Source organism: Larus michahellis, chromosome 9 (assembly GCF_964199755.1).
Source record: "Larus michahellis chromosome 9, bLarMic1.1, whole genome shotgun sequence".
Taxonomy (NCBI): Eukaryota; Metazoa; Chordata; class Aves; order Charadriiformes; family Laridae; genus Larus; species Larus michahellis.
This window is the reverse complement of record NC_133904.1, coordinates 19815556-19836835: the sequence shown is the minus strand read 5'-3', so window position 1 is coordinate 19836835 and position 21280 is coordinate 19815556. Positions and strand designations below refer to the sequence as shown.

General features: G+C 37.3%; 1 protein-coding gene across 15 annotated transcripts in view; it reads left to right on the top strand.

The window, feature by feature from the left end:
• HERC1 (HECT and RLD domain containing E3 ubiquitin protein ligase family member 1) overlaps positions 1–21280 on the top strand; it is a 122984-nt gene that overhangs the window by 58723 nt on the left and 42981 nt on the right. For 9 of the 15 annotated variants that reach the window (XM_074599724.1, XM_074599728.1, XM_074599733.1 and 6 more), the window contains 12 exons: positions 2201–2315; positions 2413–2533; positions 4644–4815; positions 6346–6652; positions 8009–8132; positions 8389–8440; positions 16163–16434; positions 16810–17025; positions 17111–17231; positions 18192–18429; positions 19427–19620; positions 21070–21225. In XM_074599724.1, the coding sequence (XP_074455825.1) occupies positions 2201–2315; positions 2413–2533; positions 4644–4815; positions 6346–6652; positions 8009–8132; positions 8389–8440; positions 16163–16434; positions 16810–17025; positions 17111–17231; positions 18192–18429; positions 19427–19620; positions 21070–21225 (2088 nt within the window). The remainder of the gene's footprint in view (positions 1–2200; positions 2316–2412; positions 2534–4643; positions 4816–6345; positions 6653–8008; positions 8133–8388; positions 8441–16162; positions 16435–16809; positions 17026–17110; positions 17232–18191; positions 18430–19426; positions 19621–21069; positions 21226–21280) is intronic. The other 6 variants (XM_074599731.1, XM_074599737.1, XM_074599730.1 and 3 more) reach the window with 3 other exon arrangements.

Here is a 21280-nt window from a genome sequence, read left to right as displayed (position 1 = left end):
GATGTTGATTCCAGTGTTTGGCATACATACGAGTTCAATATTCTTTTCCCCTCCAAACTGGAAAAAAGAGACTCTTGTTTGCTTCTTTGTTGGTGTTTCTGTTTTCCTGGTAGACCAGGGTGAAACTTGGAAGTAAAAAGAAAAATTGATGGGAAATAGATGGGGGAAGGCAAAGTAACTTGCAAAATCTGTTAGGAATGGATGAAGGGGATAAGTCATCTTTTGTGTTTCAAGTCTCTGGGAGGCTGGCCTAGACAGTATTAATGGTTCTTAGGCTTATTGCCTAAAATCTGGGTTCCTGCTCAAGCTTCCCAGGTCTCCTTTTAATGAGATCCGCTAAGCATTGCTGTTGTACTGTGACTCTCTACTGGATCCAGAGATCATTTTTCTGTAGCTCTGGCCAAGCTACGCCAGATCAAGAAGACAACAAATAGTATTGTGTGCCTGTGGAGAGCAACACAGAGAAATCTGTTGCAGAATTCCACCGAAGTAGGAATTCCAGTAAAAAATGCTGGTTGTCTTTTTGCAAAATCGGAGATGAGTAATGTTTTATTATATGTATTATTTTGATTGTGGAATTGGGTATTTTAGAAGCTGATGGATTCTGCTCTTTTCACAATGCAAACTGACTGAAAGTTGTATGGTGACAGTGTAGTATCAAATGCAAAGTAATGGAACTTGCTGAGGAGCAGGTGTTTTAGACTAAACTTTATGTGGCCAGGTAAATTTTTGTGATTTCTACAGCAGTTTACAAGGATTCATGGATAATATTTAATTGAAAAAAATATTATAAGATATTTGAAGGAAGTGGGACAGTAATATTGTTTCTTCCATGAAAAATTATGGTACCTTGTGGAGGTTTGCTTGGCAGTTCAGTTATTCACAGAATCACAGAATCTTCAGAGTTGGAAGGGACCTCTAGAGATCATCTAGTCCAACTCCCCTGCTAGAGCAGGATTGCCTAGAGCACATTACTCAGGACTGCATCCAGGCGAGTCTTGAAAATCTCCAGAGAAGGGGACTCCACAACCTCCCTGGGCAGCCTGTTCCAGTGCTCTGTCACCCTCACTGTAAGGAAGTTTTTCCGTGTATTTGAACGGAACTTCCTATGTTCTGACTTGTGCCCATTGCCCCTCATCCTGCCACTGGGAACCACTGAAAAGAGTCTGGCTCCATCCTCCTTCAGCCCACCCTTTAGATACTTGTATGCCATAATAAGGTCTCCCCTCAGCCTTCTCTTCTCCAGGCTAAAGAGTCCCAGCTCTCTCAGCCTTTCCTCATAAGGGAGATGCTCCAGTCCCTCAGTCATCTTAGTTGCCCTTCGCTGGACCCGCTCCAGCAGTTCCCTGTCCCTCTTGAACTGGGGAGCCCAAAACTGGACGCAGTATTCCAGTTGTGGCCTCACCAGTGCAGAGTAGAGGGGGAAATGACCTCCTTCGACCTACTGGCCACACTCTTCCCTATGCAGCCCAGGATTCCATTGGCCTTTTTGGCAACAAGGGCACACTGTTGGCTCATGGATAATGTACTGTCTACAACAGTAGACAGTAATTCAAAACAACATTCAGAACAATGTTATTTTCGTAGTGGTTTTTTTAAACTGGGGGAAAATTATTTTGACATGAAAAAGTCAGTCTCTGAAAATACTGGACAAACCTTAATTTTGAGACCTGAAAATATCTTTTGTTAATATTAGCAGTGAAGCTTTTGCTTAAGCTTGTGCTTGTGTTAATAGTTGGCTTTCCTGCTGGAGATAAGGCATTTTCCTCATAAGTGAGTCTGTGAAATAATTTTTGAATGTGGTTTCAACCATGGGTAAAAGAGCAGAAAATCTCAAATATGGCATGTTTCTGAACAAGTTCCATGTAAATGAATGTCTCTGTAAAGAGAAGAGCTCCAGTGCAGTATCCTCGCTTGAAGGAGAGGTTGCACCCTGAGTTCAGCTCTTGGAGTCTCTAGTGGCAGTTTGCGTGGAGACCCTTGGCTGGATGTTAAACTGGAGTACCTTGGGTAGACCGGAACACGTTTGTCTGAAGCAGTGTATTTAGGCGTTACTGATGCTAAACTTATTTCTTAAGCGTTGAACTACTTCTAGATTGAAAGTTTTAAATGGGTGGAGATTTTTTTTAATGATGTCATTGAAAATATATTTGTTTGTTGGAAACAGTCACCAGTTTTGATGAATCCTTTCTATTTTCAGATTGGGATACCGCAACATTAAGTAATGAATCACTCCTCGATACTGTGTCCAGATTTGTTCTTGCGGCTCTTCTGAAACATACAAGTTTACTTAGTCAAGCTTGTGGTGAGAGCAGGCAAGTAAATTAAAGCTGCTTTTAAAAATCCAACTTTAAATTTTAAAAGAAAATTTCTATGATTTTTTTTTTTCTGGTTTGGGTCTCTCTTTTGTAGGTACCAGCCTGGCAAAGCCTTGGCAGAAGTATACCGTTGTGTATATAAAGTTCGGAGTCGCTTGCTTGCCTGCAAGAACATGGAACTTATTCAGACTAGGTCATCCTCAAGAGACAGATGGGTAAGCCTGGAAATCTCTTTTCGGTTCTTCAGGCTTTACCGTGTATTAAGAAAATATTACATAATTCATAATGCTGCTAGCATTTTTGTTCTCCCTTGCTGAAAAACTTTCAGGAGTTCGCAAATGAAAATGGGCAATGTATAATTAGGAGTCTATTGATCTGTAGTACATGTGGTATTAAATCAATGGAAACAAATCATTGATTGACAGTATTTAACTCAAGCACAGCCTGAAGCCCAGTTTTACCTGTAAACATAGCACTAGTATGCAGCACCATAGAAGCCTACAACTTAGATGTAGATTGCTTAGCTGTGTTGACCAGGCCACAGCTTGGCTGCCATTCCTGAACCCAACTGAGTTATCTGGCCCTCTGGTGTCTGTCCCTCTCTGCACCTCTGTGTTCCCCTTCCCTGCCTTACCTCACCCCTTTTTCCTTCCTCCCCGTCCAGATTCTCTTCTTAGTCCTAACGTGAATGTTAGACATGCTAGGATGGGCCTGGAACTAGCATGGTGGTAACTTCTGAATTGTTTTATTAAGCCTGGTCAGAATTGATGATATAAATGTTCATTGAATTACTCAAGGTTGGGGACTGGTTAGGCATTACAAGATAGTTCTTGAAGTAGGATTAGGGTTTCTCTGATAGGATTTTAAATTGCTGTTTACAATCTACAAGTGGGATTTTTTAATCGGGGAAATTCTTATTTGACATAAGGATTATGAGGCTTTTTGCTATATTATACAGAACAGATGCTTTTAAAAATTGTGTAGGTCTGTTTTCTCCTTTTAATTAATGTTAAGGGCATATGTGTCTTTGTCCCTTTCTTTCTCATGGTAGGGGTCTAACATATCTGCAAGAGATTCAGCACTTCTGAAAGCATTGGATGTAGTATGTGTACACAGGACAGTATGCATACATTAAGCTTGGTGGTTCTCTGGCTTACCAAGCATATGCAGGGTGATTGTTTTCTAAACACATAATACATCTGTTGCTTCATGTTGTAGCTGTTGTGTACGCTCACAGTTAGGTACCGAGTACTGTGTGTGTGCAATAAGGTCCATTACACACGGAAATCCTCAAGTTTATTGTGCAGATGCATCACAGCAAATCTAAATGTATGCAGTGGATCTGTTGCTTCAGGGAGATATCAGGTTTAATACTATTGAGGAAAAAATAGCTGGTTTGCATTTTCATAGTATACATGGGCTTAACGATAGAATGACGAGAATAAACAAGAGGTGCTAGTGACCATGATCTCCTGCCACCAAGACCTTCTGTTTTTTTGGAGAGGAAAACTGCCAGGAGAGGGCAGATGAATTATGCTGGTGGGATGTGTATGTCCCAAGATTTATAGGATTAATTACCTTCTAAAGTATCTAAAATCTCTGGTGTAACTGTATGTTTTACATCTAAAGCTTTGCCTTCAGATTGTCTAAAGCTGTTTCCTGCGTTGGAAAATTGTCTATTAGGTAGTAAGTATTTTACTGGTCAGCACTTATATCTGCAACTTGAAGGAAAGCATCAACTCAAATATATCCACTCAGTCAAAAAGATTTTTACAATTCAAATTCTAAGACTATTACTCTTCTTGTGAACCTCTGTGAGGTGCTAATCTTTGATCCTTGGGGTGTGCATCTGTTTAATTTCATTGAAATAAAAGGGAGGAAAAGAACTGCAAGTTCATGACTGTTAAGACTAAAAATAGGAACATATTGTGTATCACTTGAAGTAACAAAATCCTGTCCATCAAAGTAGGTTTTATCATATTAATGTCCTTTTTAAAGGGATAAAATTTTAAGAGACAACAGCATGTGTTTGCTAAAGGCTTTGATGCTGAAGTGTCAAAGTTTGACAATCGAGTCTAAGTAAGCATTACATGGAGATGTTTTTCTGCAAATAATCTCCGTAACACTTATTAAAGGAAAATTAAATTCTCCAGTTTATGTATTTAAAGCCTTGAATGTAAACAGCTGTCTGTTGTTTGTATCACACAATATCAAAAGTATCTTTTTGATAGGAAAAAAACATACTAAGTACCTATGTCCTTTTATGTTCATCTTTCATTTTGGTGAGAATTAATTTTGCTGTATATATACATTTTTTTAATCAAGATGTTAGATAACCAAGAATCTGCTGATGTTGATAGTCAAGAACATTCTTTTACTCGGACAATTGATGAAGAAGCGGAAATGGAGGAGCAGGCAGAACGGGACAGAGAAGAAGGACACCCAGAACAAGAAGATGAGGAGGAGGAAAGAGAACATGAAGTTATGACAGCTGGTAGTAAGTACTCGTTATGTGCGTCAATAATGTCATGTGCTTTGGAAGGACAATATATTTTTGTCTCCGAGGTAAAATGGAGAAATTATTTAAAAGATTATGAAAGATTTGTCTGCATAAAGATTATAAGTTTATTTTTATAAAATGTTGTAGTGCCGTTATTGGCTCAGAAAAGTCTTTTGACAGAAGGCTATGTGAATACTTGGCAACTGGTCTGTCTTTGTGGGCCATTCTCAGGGCATCCGACATATACCAGCACTTCTTATATGCACTATCTACAAGACTAATAGGCTTCATATTGTTTTCTCTAAACTTCTGTTCAGCAGATATCTGAGTTTTCATCAGTATTTATATGTAGAATTTTGGCTTTGTTTGTATGTATTAATCTTGTATGTAATAAGCTTTGAAAGGTAGTGTTATTCTGAAGTTTGGAAACAAAATTGCTGTTGATAACAGTGGGTTGACGGAGTTGGGGTTCACTTGTATCTTTGACTATCTCTTCTTGAATCTATTAAAAGCTTTGAGGTTTTAGTCCAAGTTTGGTATTTGTAAGCTTTCCTGAAAGTGTACGTTGAAGTGCTCATTCATGACGTGATTTATGGTTCTAGAAGGTGTTACACATATGTTACCCGTTCAGTAGATGTAATATGCTTTGCTGCTTGATAATGCAGTTATCCTGGGCACATGCTCAGTGTTCTCAAATTCTGCCTGGACAGAGTTTCTGTGTACAATAAAGGAAATGTATCCAGAAATATCCAGACAGACAGTAATGTTACGGGCACAAATAAGTAGGAGGATGGTGACTTTTCTACTGGAGATCCTCAGGGAAGCTGGTCCTGACATGCAGAGTTCAGTTTGTGTCCTTGATGCCTTACTGCTTCTCACTATTGATATCCATGAGGAAGTGTTTGGATTTTCCTTTGCCTTTCCAAATGGGAACTGCATCTTTTAAAATGAAAATGATTAAGTCAAGAGAGCTTTAGGTCTTTAGACAGAGATGATGCAGTCTCACACACGGCTTCTTTAGAAGAATCTGACACATAAGACAATAGCAGAAGTAAGCAAAGTGAAGGCTAAGAATGTTAATAGGATCTTCATTGTACTGACCAAAGCTAATAAAACCCTGAAACGGTTTCAGTATTGAATTACAGATATGCTGGTGTCTGGAATACAGATTTACAGAAGCATTACTTTATGTACGTCTGCTAAAAGTCAAACATGAAATAATCTCTTTCTCTTTGATGCTATCCAAACAGGAGTTGGGTTGCAGTAAGACACTGAAAGAGTGTTTAGTGTTCTGTCAAATTGCATTTTCCTCTTCATTTTAAACTTAACATTGTGTAAATGCTTCATTTAACCTGTTCGCATGACTTCTTTTGTAGCTTTGTATTATTAATGTGTTCTTTTACTGTTGGAAAAATATTCATTGTTCTTTGTAGTGGGGCAGTTTTTAGCTTAAGATGTAGATGAATACTTCATTCTGTGTAGCTTTGTCTAGAAGTTAAGACCTTCTTTTTGTGTTGCATGTTACAGAAATATTTCAATGTTTCCTATCAGCCCGTGAAGTAGCTCGCAGTCGGGATCGAGATAGGATGAATACTGGGACTGGGACTAGACTTGATGATCCACCTCCTCAGTCTCAGCAGGAACGAAGAATCAGCACTGATCTGACAGAAGGTCAGGATGTGTATACTGCTGCGTGCAACTCTGTGATCCACAGGTGTGCCTTATTGATCTTAGGAGTAAGCCCTGTTATTGAGGAGCTCCAGAAACGAAGGGAGGATGGACAGTTACAGCAACCTCCCTCTGCTGCTCCTGAGGGGATTGGACTCATGACAAGGTGAGCTTTGCTGACTGCTTAGAATAGTTAATTATTCTCTGCTTCCTTTTTAACTGATTAAATAACCACAGTTTTCCTCTGAGGATTCTTAGAATTTTTTTTAAAAGGAGATTTTTGCCTAGAGCCATGTTATGTTTTTGTTAAGAACAGTGATTTTTCTCAATTTTCTTTGTCCACATTAACTAAACCTCAATAAAAGTATTATTCTGTGCGGACCATATTTACTTTTCAAAGTTGGGCTTAGTGATGAGTAGTAATGAACAATCAGGTGTATTTGAGATGCAGATCATTTGAGGTAATTGGAAAAATTCTTTATTTTTCCTAAAATTTGTTTGTGTCTGGATTTTTTTTTTACCATATTTGTATTTTCTTGAACTTTACCAAAGTCCTATATAGTAGTGCCCCAAAAAAAATTATAGGATATGTTTGAAAGCAAAGTTTCAAAGCCTATTGTGAAAAAAGTGTTGTTCATGATTGATTTTTATAAATATTCCTAGCATATTGGCATGTGCGAGACACTGTTATTAGATACAAGAGAATAACAAAATAAAGCCAGACAGCTCATTGAATTGGAGAAGTGTATAATTTAAATAGTGGAAGTACTACATAGTGCATTTTGATGTTGATAACCTGAGATATTCTTGGTAACACAGTTTTATTCTAAACTTGACCCATTTAAACTTTTATTCTAGATATCTGTGTGTGTATTAGAATATAACAAAGTAATTGTGTAGCGGGTGCTACAGGTGAACTCCTGAGTCTACTTAGGCTTCTAGTACGCAGAAACTCAGCTCTGGTATTTTAAATGAAGGTATTGATGGCAAGTTCAGAGGGAGATTATATATATCCAGTACGATTCATTCTTTTTGCCTCTTTTTGGAAATCTAGTCTCTAAAGTGTGGGTGGCTGCCGCTGTCGTCAAAGTGGCTTTCATCTCCAGCATATCGGCTTTAGGATGCATTTTATGGGTGGGTTTTTAATAACTTCAGTGCTTTTTCACCCACTTACTCTGTCTCTGTTTTCTTGTCCTCTCAGCTCAGAAGCGTTTCTGTATACTGTGTGTAATACTTACCACGGCACTTGAATGATCAGTCTTTTGAGGTTGCTATTTGTTCAGTTGACCAATAAGGGTGTTATGAAGTAACAAAGTTTACTAATACCCATTATAAGCATAATAATCGAAGCCATCAGACCACTTTTTTCCTCTTTGGTGTGGTCTTGTGACGTTCTGTGGTAGTCTGCTCCCAGATAAAATGGTGGTACCTGCTAAACTTGACTATCAACTCTTACCTTTGCCTAATATCAGTATTTTCTTTCTGTGTGTGCGTGTGTGCACAAATGTGTGTGCACCTGAAGCAGAAGTGAAAGTCTTACTGCAGAAAGTCGCTCAATCCACGCAAACTCAAACTACAGACTGATTAAGTCAAGAAGTGAATCTGATTTATCTCAGCCAGAATCAGATGAGGAAGGTTATTCATTGGTAAGTAAACTAGCATTATGTATTTAGAGTTTGTCAGTAATTATTTAGGTGGGAAGTACATCTGAAACATTTGTTCTCTTCTAATAACCACCATTGTTAAGAGAAAGTAATGGTGCTAAAAAAACCAGTTGAAATTATTATAGTTCTGTTAACTTTCCCACTTTTATGGGTGAGGGATGCATTTTAAATACTTAAATATTATACACCACATATGTTCACCTAAAGAAATGAGGCTTTTATTAATCTTTCAATCTAGAGTGGAAGGCGAAATGTTGATTTGGATTTGGCATCATCACACAGAAAGAGGGGTGAGTTTTATTTTTTACATAGTGAATATTGAACCTGATAAATATGTTAGTATTTCTTAAGTTAAAGTGTGTTTGCAATTAAATACAGTACATAGTGACAGTCAGGATGTTAAAACTGAGTATTTAAAAACAACATCTAAAATACTTATTACCTACTATTTGTTGTGCTAAGTTCTGTTGCTTTGTGGCATGGTTATAGTATTTCCTAGGTTATAACTATTTATTCTAGTTTCTAGAATTGCGATGTTCTTTTGAAGCAAGTGAAAATTTCTGTGAGGTCAGGTGAATGAGGAACTTTCTTTCTGTTTTCACTTGTGTGACTTCAGGAAGAAAAAATTGGCAGAGAAGTTCAATATCAAATGGAACAGTCTATTCTTGTACTAACAATGAACTTTTATCATAAAATGTGCTTGAACATGGAGAACTCGTATCCAGAACATACAGATTCAGTTTTTGCATCCTCTCAACACCAGCACACCTATCGAACCAAGCAACCTCTTCTTCAGTTACTCCAATATAAATCCGATTTTTAGCTTTTGTACTGCTTTTTTGTTGCTGCTTCATTCTGAGGAATCTCAATGAGCTGCTTCATAGGAGGTAGTGGAGGGAGCAAAGGATGTTTCTTTACACAGAGACCAAAAAGTCCCACTTCACTTTGGATGATGCAGAATCTCTGCTAGAATCATGACTTATGTCTGTTCTATCTGTAAAAATCTTGGGAAGAGGTTAACAGAAATTAGATTGGGTTATGATATGCTTTAATTACAGAAGTGTTAATACTGTTAGGTAATGTAAAAGTTCTAGTTTAACAGCCTTCATCATTAAGCAGAGTACTGAGAGGTTGCTCACTCCAAAAGTCTTTTGGAATTGTAAAGCAAACTCTCCGTGGCAGCACTCATTACACTTCAATCTGTAAATAATGTGGAAAGGAATTCCTTGTACATGGATAATCAATTGAACCAGTTGAGCAAGTAAAGAGATTTACTAGAGCTGTTCATACTACGACAGCAGGATGTACACTGGCATTCTCAGTGTTAGATCTGATAGCCTCTGTCAGCACTCTGATCTGCAGCATAGCCGTTGAAGCCACCATTTTCAGCTTTGCCATTAATCTGACACACAACTCTTCACTCGCTTTCCTTTTAATCCTAAAAAATCATCTTGGGTTAGATCTGAGATACAGTATATCGTATGGATTATGGTTCCTGAACTGTTCTTTAGACTGATGAGGTTGTTTTGGTCACAGGCTCCAGAAAAGAAGCAATAATGCAAGAGTAGACTTTATCAACCAGCCAGTCTATAGAAGCTTTTTATTACAGAAGAAAGTTCTGTGCCAGCTGCGTAGCACTGAGGAGAAACAGGGGTGAATGCAGATGATCTATCTAGAACCTAAAGAAGCTCAGATAGCTCATTTGCAAACTGAACACAGTGACATGTACTGATACATGTTTTCTGGTACTGGAGGACTTACTTGCTGTCCCATGGTACTTACAGATTATTTTTTTTTTGTCTGGTTTTGGCAACTGGGAAGTTAGCATACAATAATGAAAACTTTTCTACTTGTGCTGGATGATGTATATGACAATTTTGGTTGATAACCCAATACCAGACTCATCCAATGAATGCAGGGTGCATTTACAGGGAAACATTTCGGATACTTATGTCAAGGTCAGGGAAAGGTCTACCAAGATGTGCGTGATCAAGTGGATGAGATGTTTAGCTTCATGCTATTTAAGGTCTTTCATTTCTTTTGAAATGTCTGGTTTTGTGAATCCTAGTTGATCTTCTAGAACTGAAGCATGCCCCAGTGCTTGGTCAATATGTAACTTGCCGCCATTTTGGATTGTTGTCCACTCTTTGTAAAATAGCCAGCACACTGAAGTGCTAGAGATAGTACGGTGCCTATTGTGGATGTTTTGACTGGTAAAAACCCTTCGGTTTTGTCTTTATTCTTTGTGATATGCCGTGACTAATAAAGGGGACATTTATGTTCACTGTTACCTCAGCTTGAAGAATAGGAGAAATATAAATTCTTACAGCTTATTCACACTGCGCTATGCTTCATCCTGAGTTGCTGGGGAAAGAGATTGAGAGTTCCATCAGAATGAGCTATCTGCATTTGAATTTGCTACATTTGTTAAGAGTTGAAGCATCAGAAAAAGCCAAGTTTCCTGTATATGGCAAGTAGACTGCTGTAGAAGAGATGGCCTACAGAAGACTACAGCATTGTTTCTCAAGATGTTCTCCAGCTGGATTTTTAAGTGCCATCAAAGTCAGATTCCCCTGAAGCAACCATTAGACATTTTAGTGAGAAACAAGCAGCATATTTTCATTTCTTAGGGTGTTTTTTTGAGATATTCTTTCCAAACACATGTTTGTACCTTGTGCTCCTAAGTCTTCCACATACCATCTGCTTTTGAGTGGAAGACATCAAAGGTTTTATGCCCCTCTAAAAGAGGAGGAAGGGAAGGAAACATGTATGCTATATAGGTGCTAGAGAAGATCTCTATTTTGAGCGCAGAGGATAGTTGTGCATTACAACAGAAGTACACATGGGAAACACTTCTCCAATTGCAAGTAACAAAGTAAAGCTGCCTGGTTTTTCTTGTCTCCATTTCTACAAAACAGCAGTAACCGTTGTTACTTTAAGGGACTTACAGCTGAATGTTTCAAATTTTTGTTGAGTTGAATGTAGAGTTGGCAGTGTTAGGTGGGAAAGAACAAGTGGAGTCTTAAAGAAGAACCGTAGGAACCACTTCTCATTTCTTTCCGTTGAATTTTATTATTCAACAAATCCAATTATGTTTCCTTTTGCATTTGTTTTTTAGAATAATATCTTACTGCAGTTTGCAGCAGTCTCTCGGAAGTATTTGTTCTTGTGTCTCTAAACTGTGTGAAGGAAGTTGACAAGCAGAGCTAATTGGAAAGCAAGCGTTTTCCTGAAGAAATTTCCTTCTGTCACCATTGTTTTTTCCTGTATGCTGTGCTATTTTGGAGACTTAAGAGGGAATTTTCACTAAAAAAAATTTCCTTAATATATGGACATGAGGTTCCTCCCATCTCTTCTTAACAAGTTTACTAAAATTTAACCACACTACTTGTTACAGAACTGTGGCCACACATGATGTTTCCAGCTGAGGTTTTGTAGGGTTAATTTATCCTCAACTATTTTATACAGCGTATTTGATCCTTGTGGAGTTGTCCAAATAATGTAGTGTGTACAGGGTATCAGGGGGTCGTTCTTTTGTAACAGGCAAGAGAGTAATTCCCTCTGGAGTGGACTGGCTTATTTTAGAACTTCTGTTTATTGAAGGCAGCAACTAATTATTCAAAATTCAGATCACGTTTCCTTAATAATTGAATCTCATTATTGGTTATAGTCTGATTTTTATGGTGTGAAAGCTGTTCTATTTATAAATGGCAATACAGAAAACTAGCAGTAGAAAAACTATTAATACTCTAAGTTGTTTCTGTGGTCTTGCAGATGAGTATGGAAGGAAATGAGTATGGAATCATTCTCTTTTTACTCAATATCTTAGCCACAGTCCAATCTTTAAACTAATTGCTTTCTTCATTTATTGTATCTATTCAGAATTATGACTGCGGTATTCCTACTTCAGCCTGAGGATCTTTTGAGTATCTCGTTCCTTGCTATCATTTAGTTATTTCTCAATTAGTAAACCTTTCCTTCCGTTTGTGCAAAAAAAGTCTTTTTCAATACTTTTGTCAAAAGGGGTCATGAGCACGTTAATGTTTTCCCCTCATATCTAACCCCTTTGGGATTTTTTTGTTGCTTAGATTAATCTTATTCAATTTTGTAGATTCAGATTATGCCTCAAAATGTTGTACCTATCCTGTGTAGTACCTGCGGGATACTGTACACTGCATTAGACACCTACTGTGACACCTAACAGCAAAGAATGCGTATTTAGCAGTGAAATCATTAGCACAGTTGCAGACAGATAAACGAGAGTCCTCCAGTCTTGGGTTTTCTTATTTCACATAAATCTTGGTTCAGTGAATTTCAGTGTGCTTGTGTGTACTGTAGCACTTTACTAACACAATTGGACAACTCTGAAAAAAGCAGCAACTTAAATGAAATCCAAATGCAATGGGAATAATTTTGTGTACCTGTAATAATGAGTTCTGCATTTTGAAATTGAAAGATCGTGTTTGAGTAAGGGATGTAAACATGTCTTGGTGTATGCATGTAACTGTGTTAAAGGGGATATATTTTTTTTTTCCCTGAAAAGAAGGTGGAGAATTTAGAAAGCCTGTTACCTAGGCTATACTAATTCAAAACAGGAGGAAATACTTTTTCACCAAAACTTTGCTGCTTCATGTATTGTTGTATTGATTGAGATGGGACTGATCATTTAAGTCTTAAGTCAAAATAATATGAGGAAGAGATTTTATGAACATGTTACCTTCTGTTTCAAATGTCTGCTTTTGTCTTCTGATTCTTGTGTGGTGTAGTGTATTTACTCCTTTTTGGCCAGTTGAGCCCCAGAAAAAAGAAGAGCTTCAAGCAAGTAACTGATGGCATGTTTATTTTTTTTGTCTCTATAGCTTCCCTACATTTTTTATGTTTTATGAAGTGTGTATTGCAGCTGTGCCACATTCATTTAGAAAACTCATTATTACAAGCTGGCTTATAAGGACATGTAAACTTTTTTTTTTAATTTTAAGCTTAAAGTTTATTCTTATGCGCAACTCTTCATGTGATTGTAGAGGCTGATGGAAGTGCTAAGCTGCAATCAATTCTGTGTAATTGATATTACACAGAATCAAGCTAAGTCCTAATATACAATTATACTTCTGATTCTTCTATTGATATTTAACATCTTCAAGGAAAACAAAATTACTTTGGTTTAGATTTGTGTGCCTTAATTCTTAAATGTTTTTAATTTTGAAATATACTACTTTGACTTCTGACATCTTTGGTTTTAAAGTCTATACTTCTGTTTATAACTGTTCTTGCTTTACGTTTAGTCTGCATTTCATAATCATTGTACTTTTCTCCTAATTTGAAACAATGTAAAATTGTTATTTCATTTAAACATTCTTGCATTTAATATTAAAACGATTAGCGAAGAACTCATCTTTTTTTCAAATATTAAATAATTTAGGTTTTTATTAGTATGCGGTGGGGTTTTTCTCTTACCAGATTTGTTGACTGGCAAAACTAGATTTTCTTCTGATGTTCTGTTAATCCTTGAAAGGTCTCCTAAAGCTTATGATTTAAGACAATGGAATTGCTCTTTGTTTCTGTACAAATCCTTTGATTCTGTGCTGTGCTTCATAGTTGGCATAGCGTGGGGTAGGATGGGTAGAGGACAGGGAGCTGATATCTCTTTGGGATGCTTTAAGCTCTCCTGCTGTTGAAAGACCATAGGGCTTAAGGAGGCTTTTGAAATAGTCGTTGCTATGTAGGCAGCAGTTTGTGGACTTCGTAATGATTTAGCTACTCTTCCTGTAGGAAAAATGAGGCTTCATTTATCCTCTCCCTTGGGCTCTGGTCACCATGCATATGCTAGGAAACTCCTTCCTGCATGAAATTGAGAATTTAGGACCCTTTTCTTCTGCTCTGTCTTCTGTATCTTATGTTTCTCACCTGCCACTTTAGCGTATAACTTAGTTTTTAATAGAGAGCTTTAAAAGAAGTGTTATAAAGAATTAATATTAAAATTAGGCTAAGGTGGTATCTGTCTTTAGTTTTGTTTTAAATACTGCCACCAGGTATAAATTGTAAAATTGAGTAATAGAATTTCTTTAAATTCTTTCCTAGTAAACATGACAAAATAGATTGTTCTCTGTAAAGCAGCTAATATTGCTGTGTTATATAAACCAGCAGAAATTAGGAAATTAGATTACACTTTGAAAAGTCGTGTTTAAATTCAATCTTTGCATTATCCAAAATAAATTTGTGTGCATATGTTTTTGTCAAACACATAATAAGACCTAAGTACTGTGATGGTTCTTTCTGAAGCCATTGCAATTTGTTTAGTGGGAACTGTAAGGAATACCATGCAAATGCACATGAACACTATTTACAGAAAAAGGAAATGGAATGTGAACAGGTTTTCATAATTCATAGCCCTGACAATTAAATTTTTTAGCAACTAAGTGGAGTTTAACTACCTTATTTACAACGGAAAAGCAAAATTTCCCAGTATTTTGAATTTGCAAGTTGCATGAAGGTGCCAGTTGTGACCCGCAGGTGCAGATTGCACTTTGCCTTCACCTCAGGAAAAGAATGGTGTAGAATGGTGGTAGGAAAGTCGTCCTAAGTTCAAAAACCCCAATGCGTCTGTCTTTCCTTGTTCCTGTGAACAGGTGCTTACTGAGCCGCTGCGGGTGGGCAGTGTTTAAAGGAGGTCCTGAAACTAGTATCCAGCTGTTACCATTAGAACTCAGCCTCACTGATGAAAGAAAGCTTTCAATAGATGAATTTCTATGAATTTGTGTGACTTTTTCCCGAAAATGGCTATGTTTAATAATGTTTGAGGCCGATACCCTGCAGACAGATTTTAAAAACTGAAGTGCTAATGTAAATTTGTATGAGTACTGCGAGTAGGCTTTGATTCTCCAAATTATAGCTGTAGCTCATTGTGCACAAGAGACATCAATATTTAAAAATTCTATGTAGATTATTTAAGATAATTCAAACTAGAATCACAGAATCTCAAAATGAATTTAAACATACGTTACGTTTCCACATAGATCTCCAGACATTACCTATCTGTAGAGATGGAAAGCTCTTCCGCACAGGGTCTGCCCTCTTGTAATACCTTGCATAGCTCCAAATCAGCTAACAGCATTTACAAAAACTATAAAATGGCAAATTCTGTGTTGATACGTGTATTTGATTGATGATAAAGGTATGACTTCAGTGACATTGTATTTATTTGTGCCAGGGATAAAGTTCTAACAAAAGTCTTTCAGAAATGAGATAAAATACATGGTGATAAATAAGTTCCCGTGCTGCAGATTGATGACTGATGCTTGTTTGAAGAAGTACATTTATTATTGGTGGTAAAGTTTCAGGTAGCATAATGACATGTCGATGTAATAGGAAATACTTAAAAATACTCGTGAAATTGCCAGATGATGAAGGAATAGATCTCATATATGCCGTAGATAGTATTTAATATACATGTATCTATTTCTCTTGAATCATAACAAACTAAACGCTCTGTGTTAAGTCTAAAATAAAATTTTTCTCTTCCTTTCCGCAATCATGAATTCTGCAAATATTTCATTCAAAATAACATTGTGCTTTTTGAAAACTATAAAATATATAGTGGCTTGATTAAAAAAAACCAAACCCATTCTTGTTTCGTGGTTAGCCCTTAAAAGAAATATCTAAAGTGCACAATTTGTGTTGTAGCAGATCTTTTCTTTACAATTTTGTCATTTAGCTGCACAGCATTTTTATTCAGTGTTGTAGCTTAAAGCTGAGCAGTTTGGCTTCTATCTTTTTGTTTTCTCACTTGGCAGCGTGTTGCAATACTGCTTAACATAATAAAAAGAAATCCAGCCTTTCCTCTAGGGCTGTAAATTTAAATCAAGTGTTTTGCTTGAAGTTGCTTAATGCATGGTATAATTAATGAATATCCATTTTCCACCTGTATGAATAGCAGCTGTTCAGTCTTTACGTACTTTCACAATGTGTTACTTGGTGAATTGGAATTTATGAGACTTCATTATGTATATCTTTAGGAACAATACACAGTCAAGTGGAACCTTTAAGTGACTCATGGGCTCGATTAAAACACAGCAGAGATTGGTTATACACGTCCTCGTACTCATTTGTCGAGTCCGATTTTGATCTCTCAAGATCCCTTGGAGTTCATACCTTGATTGAAAACGTTGTCAGCTTTGTAAGCGGAGATGTGGGAAACTCGCCAGGATTTAAGGAGCCAGAGGAAAGTATGTCCACCAGCCCACAAGCATCAGTAATTGCAATGGAGCAGCAGCAGCTGAGGGCTGAGGTAAGTTGCAGTTTAACACCTTTTCTTATTCTTTGTGCATTATGCTCATTTTATAGATTTTTTTTTTTTTAAAAAAAAAAAAGCCAAAACAAAACATTGTCCGAATTCTGTCTGTTAAGGACATTTTTCCTCTCTTTTCTGTTAAAGTATCTTAACTGGAACTGCAAACTTTATGTAAATAAACTCCAGAGCAAAACTTAAAGAATTCCCCTTTTTTAAAAAAAAAAAAAGGCAACAACAAACAAACAAAAAAGCATCAATGAGAAAAACAACTACTTCATTTGTTCTCACTTATGACTGAAGATGATCTAATTCTAATTTCTAAGGATACTTGCAACTTAGTTAATATTGTCCTTTGCCTGCCTTTATTTTTAGCTTCGTCTGGAAGCACTTCATCAGATTTTAGTGCTTTTGTCAGGGATGGAGGAAAAAGGCAGTGTGCCATTAATGGGAAGTCGTCAAGTACCAGGATTTCAGTCGTCTTCATTGCTTACTTCTGTTCGACTACAATTCCTTGCTGGCTGCTTTGGTTTGGGCACTGTAGGACATGCAGGCACCAAAGGAGAGAGTGTAAGATTGCATCACTACCAGGTAAGTACTTTCATCGTTTCTGCTGTTTCAATAATTGGGTGATAAAAGTATATCAGTCCTTTTAATATTTATTTGTTTGACCCAGGATGGTATCAGAGCAGCTAAGAGAAGTATTCAAATTGAAATCCAAGTGGCTGTGCACAAAATTTACCAGCAATTATCTGCTACATTAGAAAGAGCTCTGCAAGCTAATAAGCATCACATAGGTAAGCGAAACCAAGATTTGCAAAATATGTCCGCTAATATATAGTACAACAGCTTATATGTTTAACAAAACAGGCTTTGATGTTAGTGACCAGAATTCACTGAAGTATCCGTCTGACTTATTTTCCTAAAAGAGAGAAGCTTTTTAACCTTTTTCGGTCTTAATTGTCTTCAAGTGTTAGCCCTTTATATTTTAACACTTTTAAGTATTGTCAGCCTTTCTATTCCACATACCACAGTCTTCCACAGTCAGCCATGTCTTTGGCGCTTCAAAGTGATTTTTAACTTTTTCAGGGATAAGCAGTTTTCTGAAGAGATGAAAAGTCTCCAGTCTTTTTTTTTTTTTCCTTTCATTCAAGTGAATTTTCTTTAAAGAACAGGGCATCTCACCTGTTTTGGAAGCCCTTTTTCCTGGTCCTTCTATACCCAGATACTGTTGTGTGCTTCTGTCCTTAAGGGATAGCTGGACCTCTGCACCCCCTTGTGCCTTTGTACATGCACTGACTGAGAGCTTCAGTACAGAAGAGAGTTATATAATTTAATTTGTTGGTAGAGCCTAATGGGCACTCTTACCTGAATTGTGGTGTTGTTTCACTTAAAATGGAATTGAAAGAAATCTCTTGAGAGTCAACTTGAAGCACAAGTAGAAGATTAGATATTTCAGCAAGTTATCCATACCTTAGAGAGAAAATTCTGGTTTGAGGTTTAGCCTCAGAACATCTACATCATAAACTAGATCTACATGATATTCTTCCTTGGACAGCCTTGACATAGAGGTTGCATTGAGTTAAAGGGGGCTATGATGGTAGACTAATTCAGAGAGTCTGACAAAGGCGGCTAACTCTTTACTTGATAATTTAACTCATTAAATTTTATTTAAAAAATAATTTGTTGTTCTTCTGCCTTAGTATTCCTACTCTAAACTGCTTATTAATTAAAAAAACCCTTTATTTTAATCTTAGAAGCACAACAGCGTCTTCTGTTGGTAACAGTCTTTGCTCTAAGTGTGCACTATCAGCCTGTTGATGTCTCCTTGGCCATTTCCACTGGTCTGCTAAATGTGCTATCACAGTTGTGTGGCACAGACACCATGTTAGGACAACCACTGCAGTTGCTGCCCAAAACTGGTATTTCTCAGCTCAGCACAGCTTTGAAAGTAGCCAGTACAAGACTACTTCAGATCCTCGCTATCACCACAGGGTAAGTATGGCATGCTCCCTTGCTCTCAGAAAACTTAGTCATTAAGCTTTTCAGCACCCTTTAAAAATAACTTTTCTTTTGTGTGAGCTTTGTTTAGGACAATAAATGCTGTTCAGAAGCATATAAGTGAAGGGGGGGGGGGGGGGCGCAAAGAATAGTCACAATATTCATAAGAAAGATGCCCGTAAGGCTGATAAATATTTTTAAATTGTAAGTGAGGAGTTTGGACCCGAACAGTTAGAACTTTATGGTCCGTGAACATTGCATTCTAGCATTCCCCATTTTTCTAGTTTGGCTTTGTATCTAGATCTGTTCAGTTGATATGATGAGGCTTTCTGTTGTTGTGTAAAAAGCGATACCAATAATGTGGTAGTAGGAGTTCTTCAGAGCAGTACGTTGTGCATTTTTTCAGAATATAGAGTAATTTTCTGAGGAATACTGGCTTCTGCTAGACCAGGGAACAGCATCCAAAATCCTATCAACACTTAAATATTTAGTTCAACTCAGTAAAGAAAAAAGCAGCGGAGAAGGCATTTTCTATTTGGAGCAAGAGTGTTATTTAGTACGTGCATCTTTATTTCAGTGTTCATACAACACGTTGCATTTACCTGCCAAATCCAAAAAACCCCAATAACCCGACACCAAAAAAATCCCCAAACCAACCCACAAAAACAACATCCCATTTTTTGAAATTGCATTGGGATTATGTTTAATTGACTAAATTGTTCTTTTTCCCGTAGAAAGGACTGGAAACATATCCTTTGATTCCAAGATTGGACAGTTTAAAAGTGTCTTAAAAATAGGGTTCAAATAAGAATAATCCGCCAAGCGTATGGTGGAGGATGAGTTCCTGCTGCAATAAAATGAATTAGAATTAGTGCTGTGTTAGGCCAAATTGTTACTTGCACTGAGTTTGTAGTTGTGTCTTTTATGTTATTGTGTTCCTTGGATCAGCTCTCAAATAGACTTATATTTACTTTTTTTTGTGTGTGTATAGAACCTATGCTGACAAACTGAGCCCGAAGGTGGTCCAGTCTTTGCTGGATTTATTATGCAGTCAGCTGAAGAACTTGTTATCACAAGCTGGTGTGATGCTTATGGCCTCCTTTGGAGAAGGGGAAGGTGAGGAAGATGAAGTAGAATCAAAAAAGACAGATTCAAATGGGGATAATGAGAAGAGAGATTTCAGAGGTAATTATCTTGCATCATTTCTGTTACAATTTTGAAATACCAGAGAACTTAATAAAGAAACCACTGAATGCTGAGGCCCTCACCCACTCTACTGTATTGATTATTTTTTTGGGGTCATTCTTAACTCTGTAAATTAGATTAAATAAAGTCATCAAATAATTCTGTGCTCAGTTCAGATTTATATAGGCTTGATACATAAATCAGTTAAAAGGTAGGAGCAGGCTGAGAATAAGAATTACTCCATCTGGTTTGGAATTAGGAGGAGAATACTGTTTTCCTCAAAAAATGAGTGATTGGTAGTAGTGGTTTTCATAAACCACAAGTAGTGGTCTTCTATGCAGTCGTAGAAATTTAATTATCTAAGTTTCAAACTGCAAGTAAGTATAGCTTAATTCAGAAAATCATTGCATTTGCTTTGTATTGTGCAGTTTTGCAGTCTGGATGGTAAGAGGTTGACCCTACTCTGTCATACTAAAAAAATGTGCAACAAAAGATTTTTCCAAAACATCAATATCTTCATGTAATTTGCAGTCCCTTAATGAGGATTTTGAATTGCTGTGGAAATCGTGTGTCTGAAGAAATTTTTAATTGTAGCTTCATTTTAAGTGTACATATGTTTTTGGTTGTTCTTATAACTCTCTTCTCTTACAAATAATGCAATGGCTGATGAACTAATAAGGTAATTAATTCATTAGAAATTCAGATATGAGGTCTTCTCTTTCCACAAACATTTTCTTGGTAAAACTGCCTTGGAATACAAATACAAATGAGGAAGTATAGTGATTATGGGTGGATATGCCTTGAAGGAAGCTGCAATCCACGGAGAGCTCATGCAGGAACTGGCAGGAACTGTGGCTTGTGGGGGCCCACACTGGAGCAGTCTGTATGCCATGGAAAAGGATCTACAGTGGAGCAGTTCTTGAAGAACTGCTGCCCATGGGAAGGACCCATTATGAAGCAGGAGTAGTAGAGACAAAGTGTTATGAAGTGACCACAGCCCCCTCACATTCCTGATCTCCCTCCTCCCCTCGGGGGTGGGGAGGTAGAAGAGTTAGGAGTGAAGTCGAGCCTTGGAAGAAGGGGTGGGTGGGGGAAGGTGTTTCAATTTTGTCTTTGTTTCTCACTATCCTACTCTCTTTTTGATTGGCAATAAATTAATAAATTAATCTTCCCCAAGTTGAGTCTGTTTTGCCTGTGGTAAGTGATCTCACTACCCTTACCTTGACCCACAAACTTTTCATCTTATTTTCTCCCCATCTTGCTGAAGGGCAGAAGTGAGAGAGCAGCTTGGTGGGCATCCATCAACCAGCCAAGGATAACAGCCAGCCATTGTGTAATAACTGATGATTGTATTTTTACTTACAGAACAGTTTGTTGCCAGTAACAAGGACTGCTAATAAAGTTGTAATAATAAGGTTGTAAATGAAAACTTTTAATTTAACTTCCTAGCCGCCCTCCGAAAGCAACATGCAGCAGAATTGCATTTGGGAGATTTTCTTGTTTTTCTACGTCGAGTTGTGTCTTCAAAAGCAATTCAGTCAAAAATGGCATCTCCAAAGTGGACAGAAGTACTTCTTAACATTGCTTCTCAGAAGTGTTGCTCAGGTATGATCTTTTCAAAATGTGCGTGGTGGTTACTTGCATTTCTGTAGTGCAGTTC